This window comes from Myxocyprinus asiaticus, chromosome 48 (genome assembly GCF_019703515.2).
Source record: "Myxocyprinus asiaticus isolate MX2 ecotype Aquarium Trade chromosome 48, UBuf_Myxa_2, whole genome shotgun sequence".
NCBI classification, from domain to species: Eukaryota; Metazoa; Chordata; class Actinopteri; order Cypriniformes; family Catostomidae; genus Myxocyprinus; species Myxocyprinus asiaticus.
The window spans coordinates 12,120,055-12,139,568 of NC_059391.1; the positions used below are offsets into that span (position 1 = coordinate 12,120,055).

Sequence of the window (19,514 nt, forward strand, 5' to 3'; positions counted from 1 at the left end):
TGGATCAATAAAATTTGAAATGATATTTTTCAACTTTTCTATTAGTAGCATAATAACATTGTATATAAGGCAGGTTTTATGTGGTATGGGCCACTGATGTTGTCTCTAATGGAATTATTGGTCATAAAATTGCAAGGTTCCACATTACTGTAACCTACACTGAATAATATTTATGAGGTCAAACCAGTAAAGGCGTTTGACTTGTTTTCCTTTAAATGAGAGGTAAATATGATTATTCTTCATTGTAGTAAATTCAGTGATTCAGTGTAGTAAAATTTTTATTGCTGAATCAGTTTTATTTTTAAAAGAATATTTAAAATTTTGTTATCATTTACTCACCCTAATATAATTCCAAAAATTCATTTTGAAGAATGTTTGAAGAATGTTCATGCTGCTCTGTTCTGAACAATGCAAGCAAATGGAGTCTTTTCTACGAAGACGTAGTTTATGGGGTAGACCAAAGTGTTAGGTTTTTATTTTCCTAGGCTGTAATAGAATAAATAATAATTAAATATGTAAATATGTAATAAGAAAATGTTTATTACTTCAATTAAAATGTTAAATAACAAGTGCATGTAATACAGATATATTTTGAGCGATGTATGAATTTGTTGATAGGTATGAGTGCGTAGTTAATGTAGTTAATAGTCTTTATAATGTTTTATCTTGTTTTTATATATTGTATGTACTGTAAAGTGTATACATATGTTTTTTTTATTATTATTTTAATTTCAATTTTGTTCTGCGATGCATTATAATGCACTTTTAGTCATACTAAAAAAACATAATTTTATGATATGGTTTAGGTTGTGTATTGTTTTTGTTTATGACTGGAAGGGGAACAACAAGTCATTGTGTGTGTCTATGCACCATGAGTCCAGCAGTTTTCCTTCGCGGATGTTAAAGTGTATTTCATTTAATTAAAAAAGGACAAAAATGCACCATATAAAGTCGGTACAAATAGTGTGCTAGATTACTTATAAAAACTTTCTTTTTGAAACTTGACAGCCCCTGATCTTATGCTTTCAGTGCTGTTCATTGTATATGGAAATGGGCAGCATGAGCATTCTAGCAGAATGTTCATTGAATGCTAAAAAAGAACAGCGTCAACATTGTTTAAAATATTTCCTCCTGTGTTCCACAGAAGAAATTTGTGTGTTTTGAACGACATGAGGGTGAGTAAACTAGTCCTTTAATATCTGATTTCATGGAATACTACTTTAAATTGTGAAAATGTTTAAAGCACAAAATAAATTCCAAACCACAACAACAAAATGGAATTTCCAGCGCAATCCCTCTCTGTTTTTCCTGCACCATGGAGATTGACTTTAAATTCTTGCTTTTTGCTCTAGTAGCTCTGTAAACACAAATAGGCTCAATCACAGTTTGACATATTTTACAGCTCAGCTGAAATGAGCCAGCTATTAGTTATAGCTACAAAGAATCCATCCTCTTCTCTTCTCACAATGTTGCTTTTTTAAAAACAAATATCCCTGTTGCATTTTAAAACTGTTTTTGTGCATTGCATGGACAAAACTGGTTCTTACTGTTTTGAAAAGGATGTAAGTGTTTGTACTCATATAAAAGGAAGAAAGGAAAGAAAGACAGACAAGAGAGAGAGAGAGAGAAAGAGAGAGAGAGAAATAGAGAGACGCCTTGAGGCTGTCTAAACTGGACGGGTCAAAGTAAACATTCTAAACTGTTTATATGTCTTGTTGGCAGGAGTAGCATCAGCGTATGCAGTGCAAAAAAGAACAGGTCATTTACTGTCAGCGCGACAAGATGTGATGGACGCATCCAGTGTATACAGCATCTTTGATTATAATGGGAGCAAATTGCTCTTGTCGTATTACACTGCACTTGTCTCCTGTCTGGTGTAGACAGGTTTATGAAGGTAAATCGGTTGCAAAACTCGAGAGCTTGTAGATTTGAATTTGAGAACTTGTACAATAAATATTTGTATTCGTTAGTTGAAATTTACACTCACAGCAAAGATGTGAATACTTGTAAAATACAAATCTGAAGTTGAATGTTGCAATCTGCACTCAGACAATAATCAAAAACCTGCTTTGAATTCAAAGTTGCAGACAAATAGTCACAAATGTGTAAAATGACATTCACATAAATACAGCAACAGACACAAACTTGTATTACATATTTACTTTTGTACTTTAATTCACTTTCGCAGTACAACCACAAATCAGCAGTTGCAATCTCTCAGATCTGACACTGCAACTTCAAATCTTCCCGCACTGACTTTTGCAACAACTTTTGTGATAAACTTGTAGCAAAACTCACTTGTGCACTTGTAAACCCAAATGCGAGAGAACAGAATACCGGTGCTGGACGGGGGCGGGGCAAATTAAGTTGTGACCAATCACAAGAGCTGGAACAACTGATGCCGGACCAATCAAAATGGATCATCTTAAAATGTGATGACGTCACGGAACTGCGCCAGCACCATTTTTTGTAGGAAAACAAGTCCAATGAATGGCTGATGCAGTTGCAGGATAAGTTAAGTAACTTGACTATTAAATGATTTAGAGTGAGTTTTTCATGTAACATGAGACGATTTTATCAAGTTGATCAACGCAGAATTAGGTGCCGACAGACTGCACATGTAATGTCTAAGGATGGCATTGAGAAATTCTCTGAAGAAATGTTTCTGCAGGATGTTTGTATTCGGTAAAACTACATGGGATGTGTCAATCCAACCAGCTGTCATATGCCACGAGTTCCATATTTCCATGAAAACATGAAATAAAGGTTAGGTATCAATAGGTGAAATAAGAAAATCTCAGTTATCACCAGAGAACTGTTCCTACATTTTTATCTTTTCCAGATAAAATTAGATGAATAATTGATGACAATAGAGACAGCTGACAAATCCTTAAATTGTCAGATTGCAGCGTTCAGCTATATGTCAGTCATTTATTTATCTTCTGTATTATTTAATTTTTTACTAAAATGTTTAAACTGAACAAAGTCTGGGATCATGTTGTTGCTGAAGTGCTTGGACGGAAATATTTTGATAGTTTTGAAATGTAAAACACACAACAACTTTAGTGTTATTCTTTCCAAAAAATTCTCCTCATTTTCACATGAATGGATAACTATGTTAATCACTCTTGCAGACTATCATAGAAGATTAAAAATCATGCCTTTATAATTTCATTATTGTTATTTCAGTTAGTCTTCTTCGTACTTATTTCGTATACGTATGTCTACTTCAATGCTGTAATATTGCATTGTTGCAAATTAGCAAGCAAAATTTAAATCTAAATAAGTCATACTGTACTTGCTTAGATGAATTGTAATGGTACTGTAATTATTGTAAGAAACCCACTTGTGAAATAAAGATTATATTGGACACAGTGTGCATTCTTGTTTGAAATGAGACTCAGTTTTATTCTGGATGGATAAATATACGAACAAAGGTAATTTAAAAAAAAATGTCTTTTACATGACATTAATTCATTTCTTAGTTCTAGATAAAAGTTAGTTTAAACTGTTTTATCAGCCCGTCCATGCTGATCAATCCTTAAAATCAAGCAGTAAGAAAGTACACCTTGACACCTTAAGAAAAAGATATATAATTTAGAACTTGTTAAAATACATAATTGCCTGACCGCAATGACTTGCTTTAATCTTGATTGTTTGAGATAACCGTGGTCATGTACATTTTTAATTTAAATCACATATTGACATCTAAAGGGAAATTAGCAAATACTAAAAACACCAGAAAATGCAAATTTTTATATCTCTAGTTCAGATGCAGCAGGAGAATATTCATCCATCGAGTAAGTAATCTGATCCGTTTTGATTGGTCCAGCATCAGTTGTTCCAGCTCTTGTTCCACAACTTTGTTGGCCCCGCCCCCACCCAACACCGGTACTCTGTTCTCTCGTATCTGGGTTTACAAGTGCATAAGTGAGTTTTGCTGAAGGTTTATTGCAAAAGTAGTTGCAATAGTCAAGGCGGGAAGATTTGAAGTTGCAGTATCAGATTTGAGACGTTGTAACTGCCGATTTGTGGTTGTACTGCGAAAATGAATTAAAGTACAAAAGTAAATATGTAATACAAGTTTGTGTCTGTTGCTGTATTTATGTGAATGTCATTTTACCAACACACTCTCATGGCGAACTCGTCAGGATTCGTACGACTTTTCTAAATTTGTCTAATACGTATGATATTGCGCAACTGCACTCGTTTGAATTCCTACAACTTTCACTACAGCCAATGATGTCGCTGGATATCGTTTCCATCTAATACTTGCTTCTATCACACACAACAGCTTCCTATCATGTTTACACACACTACTGATCGGTTAGGTTTAGATAAGGGGTTTGGGTAAGGACATAATATTAATAAGTATGTCCTTAACGCCTCATGCGCGGAACTTGTGCTTACTTCCGCATTAGACGTCCGGGAATTTACACGCAAACAACATCGTGTGAGACCATACGAAATAGCCAACTCGTAAATTATGTGTGACTTTTCATGAGATTGGGTTGCATTTTACACATTTGTGACTATTTGTCTGCAACTTTGAATTCAAAACACAGGTTTTTGATTACTGTTTGTGAGTGCAGATTGGTACATTCAACTTCAGATTTTTATTTACAAGTATTCACATCATTGCTGTGAGTGAACATTTCAACTTACGAATACAAATATTTATTATACAAGTTCTCAAATTCAAATCTACAAGCTCTCGAGTTTTGCAACCAATTTACCTTCATAAAGGTTGTACTTAGAACAGTCTGAAGGTCTGTGCCAAGTTCAGTGGAAGTAGCTTAAAAGCTCTAGGACGAGTGAGAAATTATGGTCTTGGTTTAGGGATTTAAAAAAAAACAACAAAAAAAAAAAAACTCAACCAAGTCTGTAGACCACGGAATCTTTGCTTTGCCAAGCCAACATAATGACTATTTTTTGTGACTATGACTATTTAATGACTCTCCTTCCATTTTGCCACTGAACAGACAAACACTTAGCCTGCCCCAGACTCATTCCACTGGTTGAGCCAATATTGCTGTGTCAAGATGGTATTTATGCTAAAAAAAAACAAATGAATGTTTTAAAGTCACCACAGAGCCTCAGTTTTTACCCCTTTCAGGGAAATAAACATTCACATGGCTCACAGTTGTCTGCATTTTAAACTGGGATACAAGAAAGAATTTTAACACCATAGAAATCACAAACTTCAAGTTTAAGCCCTTCAAGCTCTGTGGTAATATTCTCGCATGGCGTAGGATTGCTTTCCAAACATTATGAAAGATATGGAACCCAATCTCTTGGTTAGGCACAGACTTACAAAGTCTCACATCGGGTCTGTTTCATTCCTACGTCGATTCCTATCCCTGATCACAACCACAAATGAAACCTAAAGCAAAGCAAGCCCAGAGTTTGTGCATGCTATCTGACCTGGCTGTTGTCCATTCCCTCTATATATTAGGTATAAATAAAACAAATTGCTTTCTTGCTTTTCTAATGGGATTTGCATATTGTTCTCGAGTTTCAGGATATGCTGTTAACTGCTGCCATTGGAAGATCAAGTGACTACTTTAAGAAATTAAAAACAGATACAGCAGAAAGGGGTACAGGGTCAGGTTACAGACAAAGGACCCAATTACGGTAATACAGAGGCACAGCAGCAGGCTCTGATGCACTGAGCTCTAACTATTGTACTTCCCCCAGTCTGACTCATGGGTAGGACATTTCCAGTGCTGTACATACTAGTGAAATATTCTGTCCATAAGTCATATGCATGTGTAGGAAATTCAGTAGGTGTCTGCCTAACGTTCACAGCTCCTTTTGTTCTCATGGTATATGAATAGATAATAGACAACATTTTGGACTTGGAACGCATTTGATCTGAATGGCCCTTTAGACTTGTAGTACTGTACCACTTCAAATTCCACTCAGTGAGTCAGATTTTAGATTTTATGGTGTCAGAATTTTATGGTGTTTTGATGCTTTAATTACTGGTCATGACAATTTTAGTATGGAAAATATGGTTTATCGTTAATCATCATCAACTCAGTGCCACTTCTCCCAACCACAATGTTCTAGTAGTTTCTCTTGATGTTCCCTGAACTGCGTCAAAGCTTTCATTAAGGAAAACTTTGTCCTTTCATTGCAATATCATCTGAGAATGAACGAAGTGCCATCTTTCACCAGACGGCTCAACCTATAACTTTGCCTCGCTAGACTACTATCAGACTACACTAAATTCATCACTATCACTTCAGCTTTGATAGAAAAAGCGCCTGAGTGTGCTGAATTCAATCGAGTGACATTTTCTGTGCGCTGTATGTGATGTGAGCTTGATAGATTGTCTGACTACCCCTCATGATCTGTGCCTGTGTTTAATCCTTGAGAGGATTCTATGATATGATTCAAGGTTATTCATGTACTGAAAATGTACTGCTTTTTTCTTGTCTGTACGAGTCCCTGGTTGTGGACACAGTGACAGTTAAATGAGGTTTTACTACAATTCTGAGGGACGTTTATGTGGACGATATTTTATAATGCAGGCTTTTTAAAATTTGCATTACAGACAACAGGAATGGCTCACCCAAAAATGAAAATTATGTCATTCATACTCATGTTGTTCCAAACATTCTTTCTTCAGTGGAACATAAAAGGAGACATTTTTGAACAATATCCTGGCTGCCCTTTTCCATAATAATTATATTGAAAGGGGACTGGGTCTGTCAAGCTCCAAAATGACAAAAAAGCTCCATAAAAGTATCATGAAAGTAGTGCATATGACTAGTGCTAAATTCCTAGTCTTCTAAAGCCATATGATAGCTTTGTGTTACGAACAGACCGAAATGTAAGTTGTTATTCACAGAAAATCTTCCCTCTCACTTGACATCAATGACGTAGGTCACGAGACACATGATAATCAATTTGAAGGAAGAACATCAGTTAAGGAACTGTTAAAGCTACACTATGTAACTTTTTTTGTTAAAAAATAACAAAATATTGTTAAAGAGAGAGTGCAACAAAAATCCATCTTCCAAACCATGTCTTTACATTACCCACATACACTTTGATAAACCTATAATAATGATTTATATTTTAGAGCTGTTGGGACAGATTTAGCGGGAAATTGCATACATACGTCATTCGCCCGTGCATGTTGACGTCATATCCATACACAGAGAAAATAAGCTCCGGCTACTGTAGCGCATGTATGGTGTGGGAGTAGCGTGAAGCTGAAAGTCTGTTGTCACAATGAAAGAGGAAAATTGACCATGGATCATTCAAAATGGCAAAACTCCAGGGAATCACCGGTTGTAAAAACAAAGAAATCCCGAACAGAGCAGAGTCTACAAGCAAAAAAGGAAAGCGACAGAGTCTGTAATAAAACCAAAATCAACATCGGCTTGGCTTGGCTTTTCAGAGGTGGCGACAACTGAAAAGATTTAAAAGTGACCCAGAGATGGCTTTTTTCTTACTCAACAGGTAAGATATTTTATTGATATGGTTTATGTATAGTTGTGTAATCACACACACACACACACACACACACACACACACACATCTGTATGAAATACAATAATTATACTGTAATCGGTGCAGAACTTTTCACTTGCTAGCACGGGTGTGTGTATTTTACTTTATAACGGCAGTAATTTATATAAATAAATCCTTTAGTCCTAGGCTTGCCAAGGACATGTGAGTCTTGAAATGATGCTGAGGTTGATAACAATGACACAACGTTTCAACATTTGACCTTATCAGACTAGCAATCTTTATGTCTAATGTTAACAAACGTTGCCTAACTTATGTAATTTATTTCAAAAAATTAATGTTTCCAATAAGTCAAAACAACAGCATAAGATATGGCACTTACCTGCTCAGATGACATGTTTTCGGATATCTGTTTTTTCCTTTCCTTTGTTATTTATTTGTCCATTCACTCTGATAAGATGTCCTGTATCCATGTGTACACCAGTGCCTCAAATCACATTCATCCGTGCAGAGGAGCAGAGCCAAAGCACAACCAAAACAATGTTCTTCGCAAGACACATGCAGTTTTATTTTTTAACTGCTAGAGGGCCAAATGTTACATAGTGTAGCTTTAAACATGGCATATGCATGGCAGATGCTATGATATGAACTTTGGTGGGGCACTTGAATGTAGGGGATACAACATTGATAATTCCGCCATAAGTCTGTGGGGTCGAGTGCCCCTTGATCATTTTGCTGTGAGTCATTGCGGGGATTTTAGGAGTTTCTGGGGCAAACCCCCATGTGACGCTGGCGAAGATGGGTGCGCAAGATCTGGAGCTCTTCGAGCACACAGCCCAAGCTCTGGAATGGCTGCGGGCACAATGGGCAGTCCAGCTCCTACCGCTGCTGACTGGGGAGGCCCAACCCATGGCCCAACAACTCCCGGTCGACAACCTCCTGAGGTACCCTGAGTTGAAGAAAGCCATCCTGCAGCGGGTCGGCTGCAGTCCCGAAGTGCATCGCCAGCGGTTCTGATCCCTGACGCTGAGCGAAGTCAGCCACCCATTTGCCTTCGTTCAACAGCTATGTGACGCCTGCCGGCGGTGGGTGCTGGCCGAGGAGCCCAGCGACGTCGGGGGTGTCATCGATCTCGTGGTACTGGAACATTTAGTCTCCAAACTACCGAAAGGAACTGCAAAGTGGGTCCAGTGCCACCGACCGGCAACACTGGATGAAGTAGTGCAGTTGGCAGAGGACCATTTAGCAGTGTACCCAGGGGCCAGCGAAATCCCCCCCCCCCCCGTCATCCCTTCCCTGCCCCCTCCCCTGCTTCTTTCCGACATATCCCATCCACGAAGGATGCCAACGGCCGGATCACCCGTTGGTATCTGGCACTCCAGCCATTTAAGTTTGTGGTGGTCCACAGACCGGGGGCACAGATGACTTTCGCAGACTTCCTCTCCAAAATAACAGTCCGGACAGTTGGGTGGTGGGGGTATGTGGAGGTGAGAGCATGGTCGAGTGCCCATCTGGGGAGAGAGAAAGCAGTAAGGACATCCACCTGAGATGAATTGTGACTAATTACCATCTCTATGTTCACAGTGAGAATCGGGGGAGATAAAAGTCAGCCAGTCTACAGAGAGAGGACAGAGACCAGAGTTTTCGTGTCTGTTCCCTGAGAGAGAGAGTCTTGTGTTGTGTGAAGCTGAAAAGCAGACTGTTTATTTGAGTGACAATGAAAAGTCATCTTGTGTTTTGAGTGAAGCTGTACAGCGATTGCTGTATTTGTTAATAAACGGACTCACGTGAACTGTGGAAACCGGTTCCTGCTTCCTCCTTCATTACACCTTTGTTACAGTAAGTAAATGATGACAGAACTTTAAACTATTCAGCTGTACAATATAATAAGTACTAGGCCTATATAAAATAAAGAATAAGAGAAGATCCATCCATAGGAGCAAAACAACCACTTTGGTCTGCTTTGGTTTACATATTGCCAGTTTTCTAAAGGGATTTCATAGATCACATGAGCAGCTGGTGAATAGTTGGCTGCTAGTCAGTATTGGTGGCATTAATTGTTTTGTAGCAGTAATACCCATCTATTGAGTGAGTGTGTAATGAAAGGCTTCAGTTATCGTAATGAAACCCATCCTACGGTCCACTGGTGACTCATCATGGGTCATGGACTTTCCTGTGACAGTGAATAAGCTTCAGCGTGGTGCGTGGGTGTCGCACATTCAGCTAGTTTGTCAACTGCTATGGTAGTTTAAGCTGAGAAATGTGACCTATACAACTTACTGTCTTCTGTGGAACACAAAAAGTGATATTTGGCAGTATGTTAGTCTTAGTCACCAATCACTTTCACTGCGTCTCTTTTTTTTTTTCTTAATTAAAATTAAAGTAGCCTACGTAGTGACCTAGGCATCATTCCACCTAACATCTTTTGTGTTCCATTGAAGAAAGAACATCATATGGGCTGGTAACAACATGTAAATGCTGACAGACTTTTAATTTTTAAGTGTACTGTCCCATTAAGAATAAGTTGGTGTGTCGAAACTTTTGATGAATAGTATATGTGGCTCCTTTGCAGAGTTGAAAAATCCATGAGATTTTTAATGCATTCGTTTCTAATGGCCATAATAGGCTCTGCTTATTTCTCAGCAATGAACCTTTACTGGCTTTTATCTCCTGTCCTCAGGCTGCTTTGTCACTCTCTGCTGCCATTAACCCCAATAGACCCATTCACTGGGTGCTATAATGCTATGATGCTTTGAGTAAGCTGCTATACATTCCAGAAAAAAAAAATAGCTTGATGCTGTTAAGTACCTATTACTTTGAATACCATTTTAGTGCAGGGCTGTTGCTGTGGTAAAGTCACATAAAATAATGGTCCAGGACCCAGTAGCAAGAAACATTAATTATAATTGTAAGGGTATTGTTATAAGGGTATTGTCACTAGATGTTTAGACCTTTCCTGATGATACTCTTATGTACTATAAATGATGCATAACTTAACTGAACTAGAACATTCCACAACGCCAGGGTATTGTGGGTGGCTGCCAGTCAGGGCATTGCTATGGTTGCTAAGGTGTTAGTGGTTTTTAGTGCATTGCTGTGTGGTTGCTACAGTATTGTGGGTGGCTGCGAGCCACTGCATTGCTATGGTTGATAAGGTGTTCTGAGTGGTTTTTAGTGTGTTGCTTTGCTAAGGTATTGTGGGTGGCTGAGAGCCATGGCATTGCAATGGTTGCTACGGTGTTCTGAGTGGTTTTTATTAAGTTGCTGTTGCTAGGGTATTGTGGGTGGTTGCCAGGGCATTGCTATGGTTGCTAAGGTGTTCTGAGTGTTTTTTATTGCATTGCTGTGTGGCTGCTAGGGTGTTGTGGGTGGTTGCCAAGGCATTGCTATGGTTGCTAATGTGTTCTGAGTGTTTTTAGTGCATTGCTGTTGCTAGGGTATTGTGGGTGGTTGTCAGGGAATTGCTATGGTTGATAAGCTGTTATGTGGTTTTTAGAGCATTGCTGTGTGGTTGCTAGGGTGTTGTGGGTGGTTGCCAGGGCATTCCTATGGTTTCTAAGGTGTTCTGAGTGGTTATTAGTCCATTGCTGGGGGTTGCTAAGGTATTGTGGGTGGCTGCGAGACACGGCAATGCTATGGTTGTGAAGGTGTTCTGAGTGGTTTTTAGTGCGTTGTTGTTGTCGTGAGGGTATTGTGGGTAGTTGCCAGAGCATTGCTATGGTTGCTAAGGTGTTCTGAGTGGTTTTTAGAGCATTGCTGTGTGGTTGCTAGTGTGTTGTGGGTGGTTGCCAGGACATTGCTATGGTTGCTTAGGTGTTCTGAGTGGTTTTTAGTGCATTGCTGTTGCTAGGGTATTGTAGTTGCTTGCCAGGGCATTATTATGGTTGCTAAGGTGTTCTGAGTGTTTTTAGTGCAATGCTGTTGCTAGGGTAGTGTGGGTGGCTGCAAGCCACTACATTGCTATAGTTGCTCAGGTGTTCTGAGTGGTTTTTAGTGCGTTGCTGTTGCTAGGGTATTGTGGTTGGTTGCCAGGGCATTGCCATGGTTGCTAAGGTGTTCTGAGTGGTTTTTAGTGTGTTGCTGTTGTTAGGGTATTGTGGGTGTTTGCCAGGGAATTGCCATGGTTGCTAAGGTGTTCTGAGTGGTTTTTAGTGTGTTGCTGTTGTTAGGGTATTGTGGGTGGTTGCAAGGGCATTGCCATGGTTGCTAAGGTGTTCTGAGTGGTTTTTATTGTGTTGCTGTTGCTAGGGTATTGTGGGTGGTTGCCAGGGCATTGCCATGGTTGCTAAGGTGTTCTGAGTGATTTTAAGAGCATTGCTGCGTGGTTGCTAGGGTATTCTGGGTGGTTGCCAGGGCATTGCTATGGTTGCTAAGGTGTTCTGAGTGTTTTTAATGCGTTGCTGTTGCTAGGGTATTGTGGGTGGTTGCCAGGGCATTGCCATGGTTGCTCAGGTGTTCTGAGTGGTTTTTAGTGTGTTGCAGTTGCTAGGATATTGTGGGTGGTTGCCAGGGCATTGCTATGGTTGCTAAGTTGTTCTGAGTGTTTTTAGTGCAATGCTGTTGCTAGGGTATTGTGGGTGGTTGCCAGGGCATTGCCATTGTTGCTCAGGTGTTCTGAATGGTTTTTAGTGTGTTGCAGTTGCTAGGGTATTGTGGGTGGTTGCCAGGGCATTGCTATGGTTGCTAAGGTGTTCTGAGTGGTTTTAGTGCAATACTGTTGTATGTATGTGTGTATGTATGTATGTGTGTGTCTGTACGTATGTGTATAATTAGTTTTATTTTTATTATTATCTATGTCTTGCTGCTGTTTTTGTATTGTTTTTGTATTGTTGTACACTGGAAGCTCTTGTCACCAAGACAAATTCCTTGTATGTGTAAGCATACTTGGCAATAAATCTGATTCTGATTCTGATTCTGATTCTGTTGCTAAGGTATTGTGGGTGGTTGCCAGGGAATTGCTATGGTGTTCTGAGTGGTCTTTAGTGCATTGCTGTTGCTTGGATATTGTGGGTGGTTTCCAGGACATTGTTATGGTTGCTAAGGTGTTATGACTGTTTTTTAGTGCATTGCTGTGTGGTTGCTAGGGTGTTGTGGGTGGTTACCAGGGCATTGCTATGGTTGCTAAGGTGTTATGACTGTTTTTTAGTGCATTGCTGTGCGGTTGCTAGGGTGTTGTGGGTGGTTGCCAGACCATTGCTACAGTTGCTAAGGTGTACTGAGTGGTTTTTAGATCACTGATGTATAGCTTCTAGGGTGTTGTGTGTGGTTGCCAGGGTATTGCTATGGTTTCTTAGGTGTTCTGAGTGTTTTTAGTGCATTGCTGTGTGGTTGCTAGGGTGTTGTGGGCAGTCACCAGGGCATTACTATGGTTGCTAGGGTGTTCTGAGTTGTTTTTAGAGCATTGATGTATGGCTTCTAGGGTGTTGTGTGTGGTTGCCAGGGTATTGCTATGATTGCTAGGGTGTTCTGAGTGGTTTTTAGTGCATTGCTGTGTGGTTGCTAGGTTGTTGTGGGTGGTTTCCAGGGCATTGCTATGGTTGCTAAGGTGTTCAAGGTTCAAGGTATTTATTGTCATTCTGTACATGTTGACACATGAGAACGAAATACTGTATGTACTCAGGACCAGCAACGTACTATATAAAATACAAAAAAATAAAATAATTTAATAGGCAAAAGACTAAAACCTATTTCTAAAAAAAAAACTAAAACCTATTTATAAAAAAGCAGTGCATCATTTAACATATTTAAACCAGAGCAGAGAGCAACATTATGACAAAGCAGCACAGCACAATAAGTTAAGAGGTATAAATATAAATATAAGCAGAGTGGTTTTTAGTGCGTTGCTGTGTGGTTGCTACTAGGGTGTTGTGGGTATTTGCCGTTGCATTGCTATGGTTGCTGTTAAGGTTGCTAGGGCATTATAAGTGGTTGCCAAAGTAGTTGCCATGGTATTGATATGGTTGCTAAGGTGCTCTGAGTGGTTTTAGTGTATTGCATAGCTGTTGCTAAAGTGTTGTGGGTGGATGCTTAGAATTGCTATGGTTGCTAAGGTGTTCTGAGTGGTTTTAAGTGCATTGTCGTGCGATTGCTAGGGTGGTCTGGGTGGTTACTAGGAAGTTGCTACATGGTTTCTAGGGTCTTCTAGGTTGTTACTTACTGGTCCAAGTCAAGAGAGCCCACTTCTAGGTCTGTATGAAATTCTGGTCCCTCATTAAATGTTTGTGTATGGACATTTTTTGGAACTTTATATTGTCAGCCAGTATAATATTTAGGATTAGGGGTTTGTTCAAATCACTAACCCTAAATATGAGTAATAGTAATCTCATACTTGCCTTTGCAAGCACCATCAATGAGCTTGATACTGTAAAGTACCTGTAGCTCTGGATACTGTATCAGAGCAATAACTGTGGGAAACATCTTTCTTTATAGTGCTCTCGCATATATAAAGTGTGATTTATCTGAATTATATCTACCACTTTTAGTTTTTTGTTTTCAGCTAACAAACCTTAAGGACCCATATTTGCATACTTCCTACGGCTCTTTCAATGATGTTATCATTAATATCTATAATGCCGAGTTGTCATACGGTGTTTCATAAGTAGTTCCACAACTTACATAAGATGTGCCAGCCAGGTTTGATTGATGTGGATGGATTGTCCCTCTGCAATGACACCAAGATTGGTTTTGATAACAGCGCCAGTGGAGCATGAGAAACAAAATGGACAATCACTGGCGTACCTAATGGAGTCTTGTACTTTATCACCTACATAAAACACTTTCTGTTCACTGCACATACTAGCACAATCCATCACACAGTTATGCAAGGTTAGCGAAGGATTATCACCAATCATTATAGAATGCTTTTTATTTCTTTACATCCTGATTGGATGCCTGTGGAACAACATGAGGTTTTTCTCTTCTTTTGTAACTAAAGTAGGAGCAAGTATGATATTTAGTAAAATCTTAAATATCTAAAATATTTCCAATCTCCATCTCAATAAAAGTTCTCATAGTCATTGACAAAATGCATTATACCCATTTTAAAAAGGCCTCCTTTTGCTGTCTATATTTACTGGTTTATTTAAACTTTACACTGGAGAGCATACACCTAACTGTAGTCTTGGCACCAAACATTATTTTCTTTTCTTACACAAAGCTGCATCAGCTATATGTTTTGTCTTATCTTCATCTGACTATGTCTCTGCAGCCCTCATTTTATTGAACATCTGCTATCTCATCTCTGTGCTAAAGTTTTTTCTCTCTCTGCTGCAAAGGTCTGTTACAGTGTCTGCTTCTCTCTGTCCAGTTGCCATGCTCAGAATGAGTCATTACTTCACCGTTGGCTGGCAACACTCCAAGACTTTCTGTGCAGAACAAATGGACAAAATGGCCTTGTGAAATCTGCCTGCTTAGTCAAGAGCAGGACTACTTCTCCTTACTGAGTGCATACTTGTGTTTAGTTAGTGTCATTGATAGTTGAGTTTCACAAGGTTTGTCTCAGGCATTCTGGTGACTTGACCTCAATATAAACCACTGTTGATGTAAACACAATTGTGTGGCTTTTTGCATTATTCTGGTATTATATCAGCTTCCTTTTTTATTTCCTTATTTTTGTTTTGTTTTGTTGTCATTGAAGTAACAAATAAAACAATAAACGAGTTGTTGATTCTGTTTTACTATATTAATATTTCATCTTAAACTGATAATTGACTTAATAATCAGTACATTTCTAATACTTTAACAAAATAAAATAATCAGAGCAATCATGAGGAACCGTAAGTTATCCCTTTTTCTACATTCCAGCTTGCATGGAAGATACCACGAGTTGGCTCCACATTTGGTTCCCATGGACTACACCAACGATCCTGATGTTAAAGTCCCTTTAGCTCTCATAGTCAACATGCCGGAACTGAAGGTAATGCTCTCAGTTTATTGGTTGGTTATTTGCTACATACTACTTGTTTGATCCATCAATATTCCAAATCTTTACTTGTGTGGTGCAGTGCCACTCTGAATCTAATTTGCAATTTTTGAGATGCAACAATGTTCTCAATCTAATTTTTAACTTTTAGAATGCAACAATTTTCCAAATTTAATTTACTTCCTCTGTGATTCAATGTTCTGGATCTAAAGCTAAGCATTAGAGGTGAAGAAATGTTCCCCGTCCCTTGTTAAAGCAACAGGATGCTTGTGCAGTGACCCTCATTGCACTTTTCATTTGATATCAAATATAACAGAGAGTTGTTTATAGAGGGCAAAATTGGTTTTTAATGGGCATGCTGGCTACGCTGTTTATGACAAAGCACAACCTGTGTGAGCGAGGGACATTACACCACTATGCTTGTGAAAGTTAACACTCCATGAGATGTTGCAGTTTCAGCAAATTATTTTAGCACTTTAGAATTTTCATGGTTGTTAAGACTTGTATTTTTAATCCTCAAGAAAGTATTGGTAAAACTGAAGGGTGTCATTTATAGTATTACCCAATAAGAGCTTTAGTCAGTATTATATGCTAGCATTAGAGTCAAAATCATGTAATTTTATAGAGGAAGTGGTTTATTATTTCCATTCTCTATCTGGTCATGGTCAAGCTGTTTCAGATAATTCATCATACAGTAAGTCTTCATCAAGTGTAGGGCTGATGATAACTTGATGACCCCAAACTTTTTTTGTCACTCATATGACATTCATTGGAACACACTTTTTTATTTTGTATTTTTGAAGAATATACTGGCTGCTTTTATTCTCATAAAATGAAATTGAAAGTGGACTGGGCCTTAAAATGACAAAAAGCACCATAAAAGTATAATAAACATGGCCACATAACTTGTCTTCTGAAGCCATTCAATAGGTTTGTGTGAGGGACAAAATATTCAGATACATCGATTTTATTGACATCACACCATTCTTTGAATGCCACCGTAAAAGTGAATAATTGCAGTATCATGGCCATGTCACAGATCTGATCTCACCTTTCCCTAATAATTCTGATCATACCTTCAGCCCATCAAAATTCGTATCTGTATTGGATATACTGTAGAATGAGCCCCATTATATACCTGGAGACATAATTTCATTCCTTAAGTCATCACATTGAGCAAAGGAGCTATAAATGTCAAGGCAAGTAATTTTTATTTGTTTAGTGCTTTTCACAACACACATCGTTTCGAAGCAGCTATACAGAAAATCATGCTTTAACAGAAAATGAAACTATAATATCTATAAAGTTGAGTCATCATTGTGCAGTTTGATAAAAAATATGATTGTAAATTGTATATAAAAATAAATAATTAAGTAAATAAGTAAATAATAATTGTATTTAGAACCCCAGTAAGCAAGCCGAAGGCGACTGTGCCAAGGAACACAAAACTGCATAAGATGTAGGTTAATGGAGACAAGTTAGTTGTCATAACTCAGTGACACATAGCAGTGGGAGTCGGATACCAAGCAGGAACAGAGCTGAAAATGGCAGGCTCTGATATGAATCCCGAAGTTGAGACAGGGAAACAAATAGAATAATATTAGCGTATATGCCATTCAATTTATTGCAGAGTTATAGAATATGAGAATTGTTTCCGGTTCCGGCAGACCTAACTAAAGCAGCATAACTATAATTTGATGGATAAATTAGGTGTATGCCTGGCTGAGTAGATGAGTCTTTAGTGTAGACTTAAACTGAGAGAGTCACTGTGTCCCGAACAGTGTTAGGAAGACTATTCCATAATTAGAAGCCAAATAGGAAAACGATCTACCTCCTTTTGTGGATTTTGATATTTTAGGTACTATTAACAGGCCAGAATTTTGCGATCATAATGAACATGACTTAAAATAGCGTAATAGAAGGTCATTAAGTACTGTGGAGCTAGACCATTCAAAGCTTTGTACGTAGTTAACAGAATTTTAAAATTAATATGAAATTTAACAGGTAGCCAATGTAACGACGATCAAATTGGGCTGATATGATCATATTTGTTGGTTCTAGTCAGCACTCTAACTGCTGCATTTTGAACCAATTGAAGTTTATTTACTGAACTTGCAGGACATCCTCCCAGTAATGCATTACAATAATCTAGTCTTGAGGTCATGAACGTATGAATACCAGATTGGTATCAGATATAACACCTAAGTTCTTCGCTGTAGATCAAGCGTCAAATTATATATTATCGGCTTATTTTTAGACGTTTTTGGTACAATAATTAGTACCTCTGTTTTGTCGGAATTGAGTAGAAGGACATTTATGTCCATCCAGTCTTTGATTTCATTGATACACTCTGCTAATTTGGAGAATTGTGAAATTTCATCAGGTTTCGAAGAAATATAAAGTTGGGTATCATCGGTATAACAGTGGAAACATATTCCATGATTCCTGATAATATCTCCCAGGGGAAGCATATATAAGGAGAAAAGCAGAGGCCCTAAAACTGATCCATGTGGCACTCCATATTTAACTTTTGTTTGATCTGACAATTCCTCGTTTATACAGACAAAGTGGTAGCGGTCTGATAAATAGGACCTAAACCATACTAATGCCTGTCCAATGCCTTTTAGAAGTGGATGATCCTGATTGAGACTACTCAAGCTGGAATTGATAGCACCACATCAGCTTCCAGTTTCAAAGGTCCTTTCAGTCTTCATAAACGTAAATCTTTGCCCCCTTTGTCCCTAGTGAAGTGAAATGAAGTGATTAACTCAGGGCATCAGAGGACTGTTTGCCCGATTTCTGCCAATACTGACACCTCAGATGTGTTTCTTGTCAATACACATGGATGCATGTTCTCTAAGGAACATAAAGGCCATGGGGCAACCTTATATCCCCACTGATTTCAGGGCATGATGCTTAGATACATTAATTTAAACCAGCTGTTATCTAATAATGTGAAGTCATGCTTGAAGTTTCTTCAAGATAAACCATTCAGTGTGCTTGCTATCACAATTGCTCCTACTTAGAATTAGGGATTTGAATAAACCCCTTACTCAAAATGTATTAAATGTCGTTGAGTAACTCATCTCACACATATTGTGTGATGAATTTTGATGAAAATGTAAAAATCTATTAACAGATAATTAGGCACAGGATGTGGAGTGTAGTATGCAGAGCTGAAACTTTAGTCTTTACCCTGTGCTGCTGTGTTTATACTACTGTTCCTAGAGCTGTTGAGTCAGCTAGTAGTGTAGAGCATACAAATCATTTAGGCCAATAGCCAGTAGCAAATATATGGTCACCAATTTGGGGAGTCAGCCATTTTACATGTTATACATGACTCTCTCATCAAAACTGGCTCTGCTGCTCACATGCTCACATTACTGCAACCACAACGCACATTTACACACCATGGCTTTTAAATTGTACACTTTCAATAAGGGCTGTGGCAGGGTCAGAGTTCATTTATGGTATGAAATGGTAATTCAGTGGTATTTATTATTATAATTATATTTATTTATCACACATTATATGTTTGAGATTTGAAATTCTTTTTTTTTTCACATATCCCAGCTAAGCTGGGGTCAGAGTGCAGGGTCAGCCATGACACAGCACCCCTAGAGCAGACAGGGTCAAGGGCCTTGCTCAAGGGCCCAACAGTGGCATCTTGGCAGTGCTGGGCCTTGAACCCCCAATCTTTTGATCAGTAACCCAGAGCCTTAACCACTGAGCCACCACTGCCCCATGCTACATACAGTGGGGTTCAAGAATCTGTGTCTATATTGAAAATCTGGGATGCAACCCTGGAAATAAACAGACTATTTTAGGATTTTGAAAAATGTAAAACAAAACAAAAAATCCTATTATGTAAAATGAACAAGGTATATTTAAGAGTCTGCACTATTTCTAGGTCACTCATCAAATGTAATTAAATTTGTGACATTGACCATATTTACTCCTTTGTACAAAAGGTCAGATTTCCTTGCCTCCACTGAAGTGCTCAAAAAGCTCTTTGGAACATTTTTAAATCATGCTGGAATAAAATTGATCTTTAGGGTTCAACTTGATTACATGGGAAAATTACATGCTGCTTCCAGATGTTCATGTATCC

The 19,514-nt window shown here is 38.4% G+C and overlaps 1 protein-coding gene across 2 annotated transcripts in view; it reads left to right on the forward strand.

The window, feature by feature from the left end:
• LOC127437731 (calcium and integrin-binding family member 2-like) overlaps positions 1-19,514 on the forward strand; it is a 45,350-nt gene that overhangs the window by 14,171 nt on the left and 11,665 nt on the right. For both annotated transcript variants that reach the window (XM_051692840.1, XM_051692838.1), the window contains exon 3: positions 15,286-15,397. In XM_051692840.1, the coding sequence (XP_051548800.1) occupies positions 15,286-15,397 (112 nt within the window). The remainder of the gene's footprint in view (positions 1-15,285; positions 15,398-19,514) is intronic.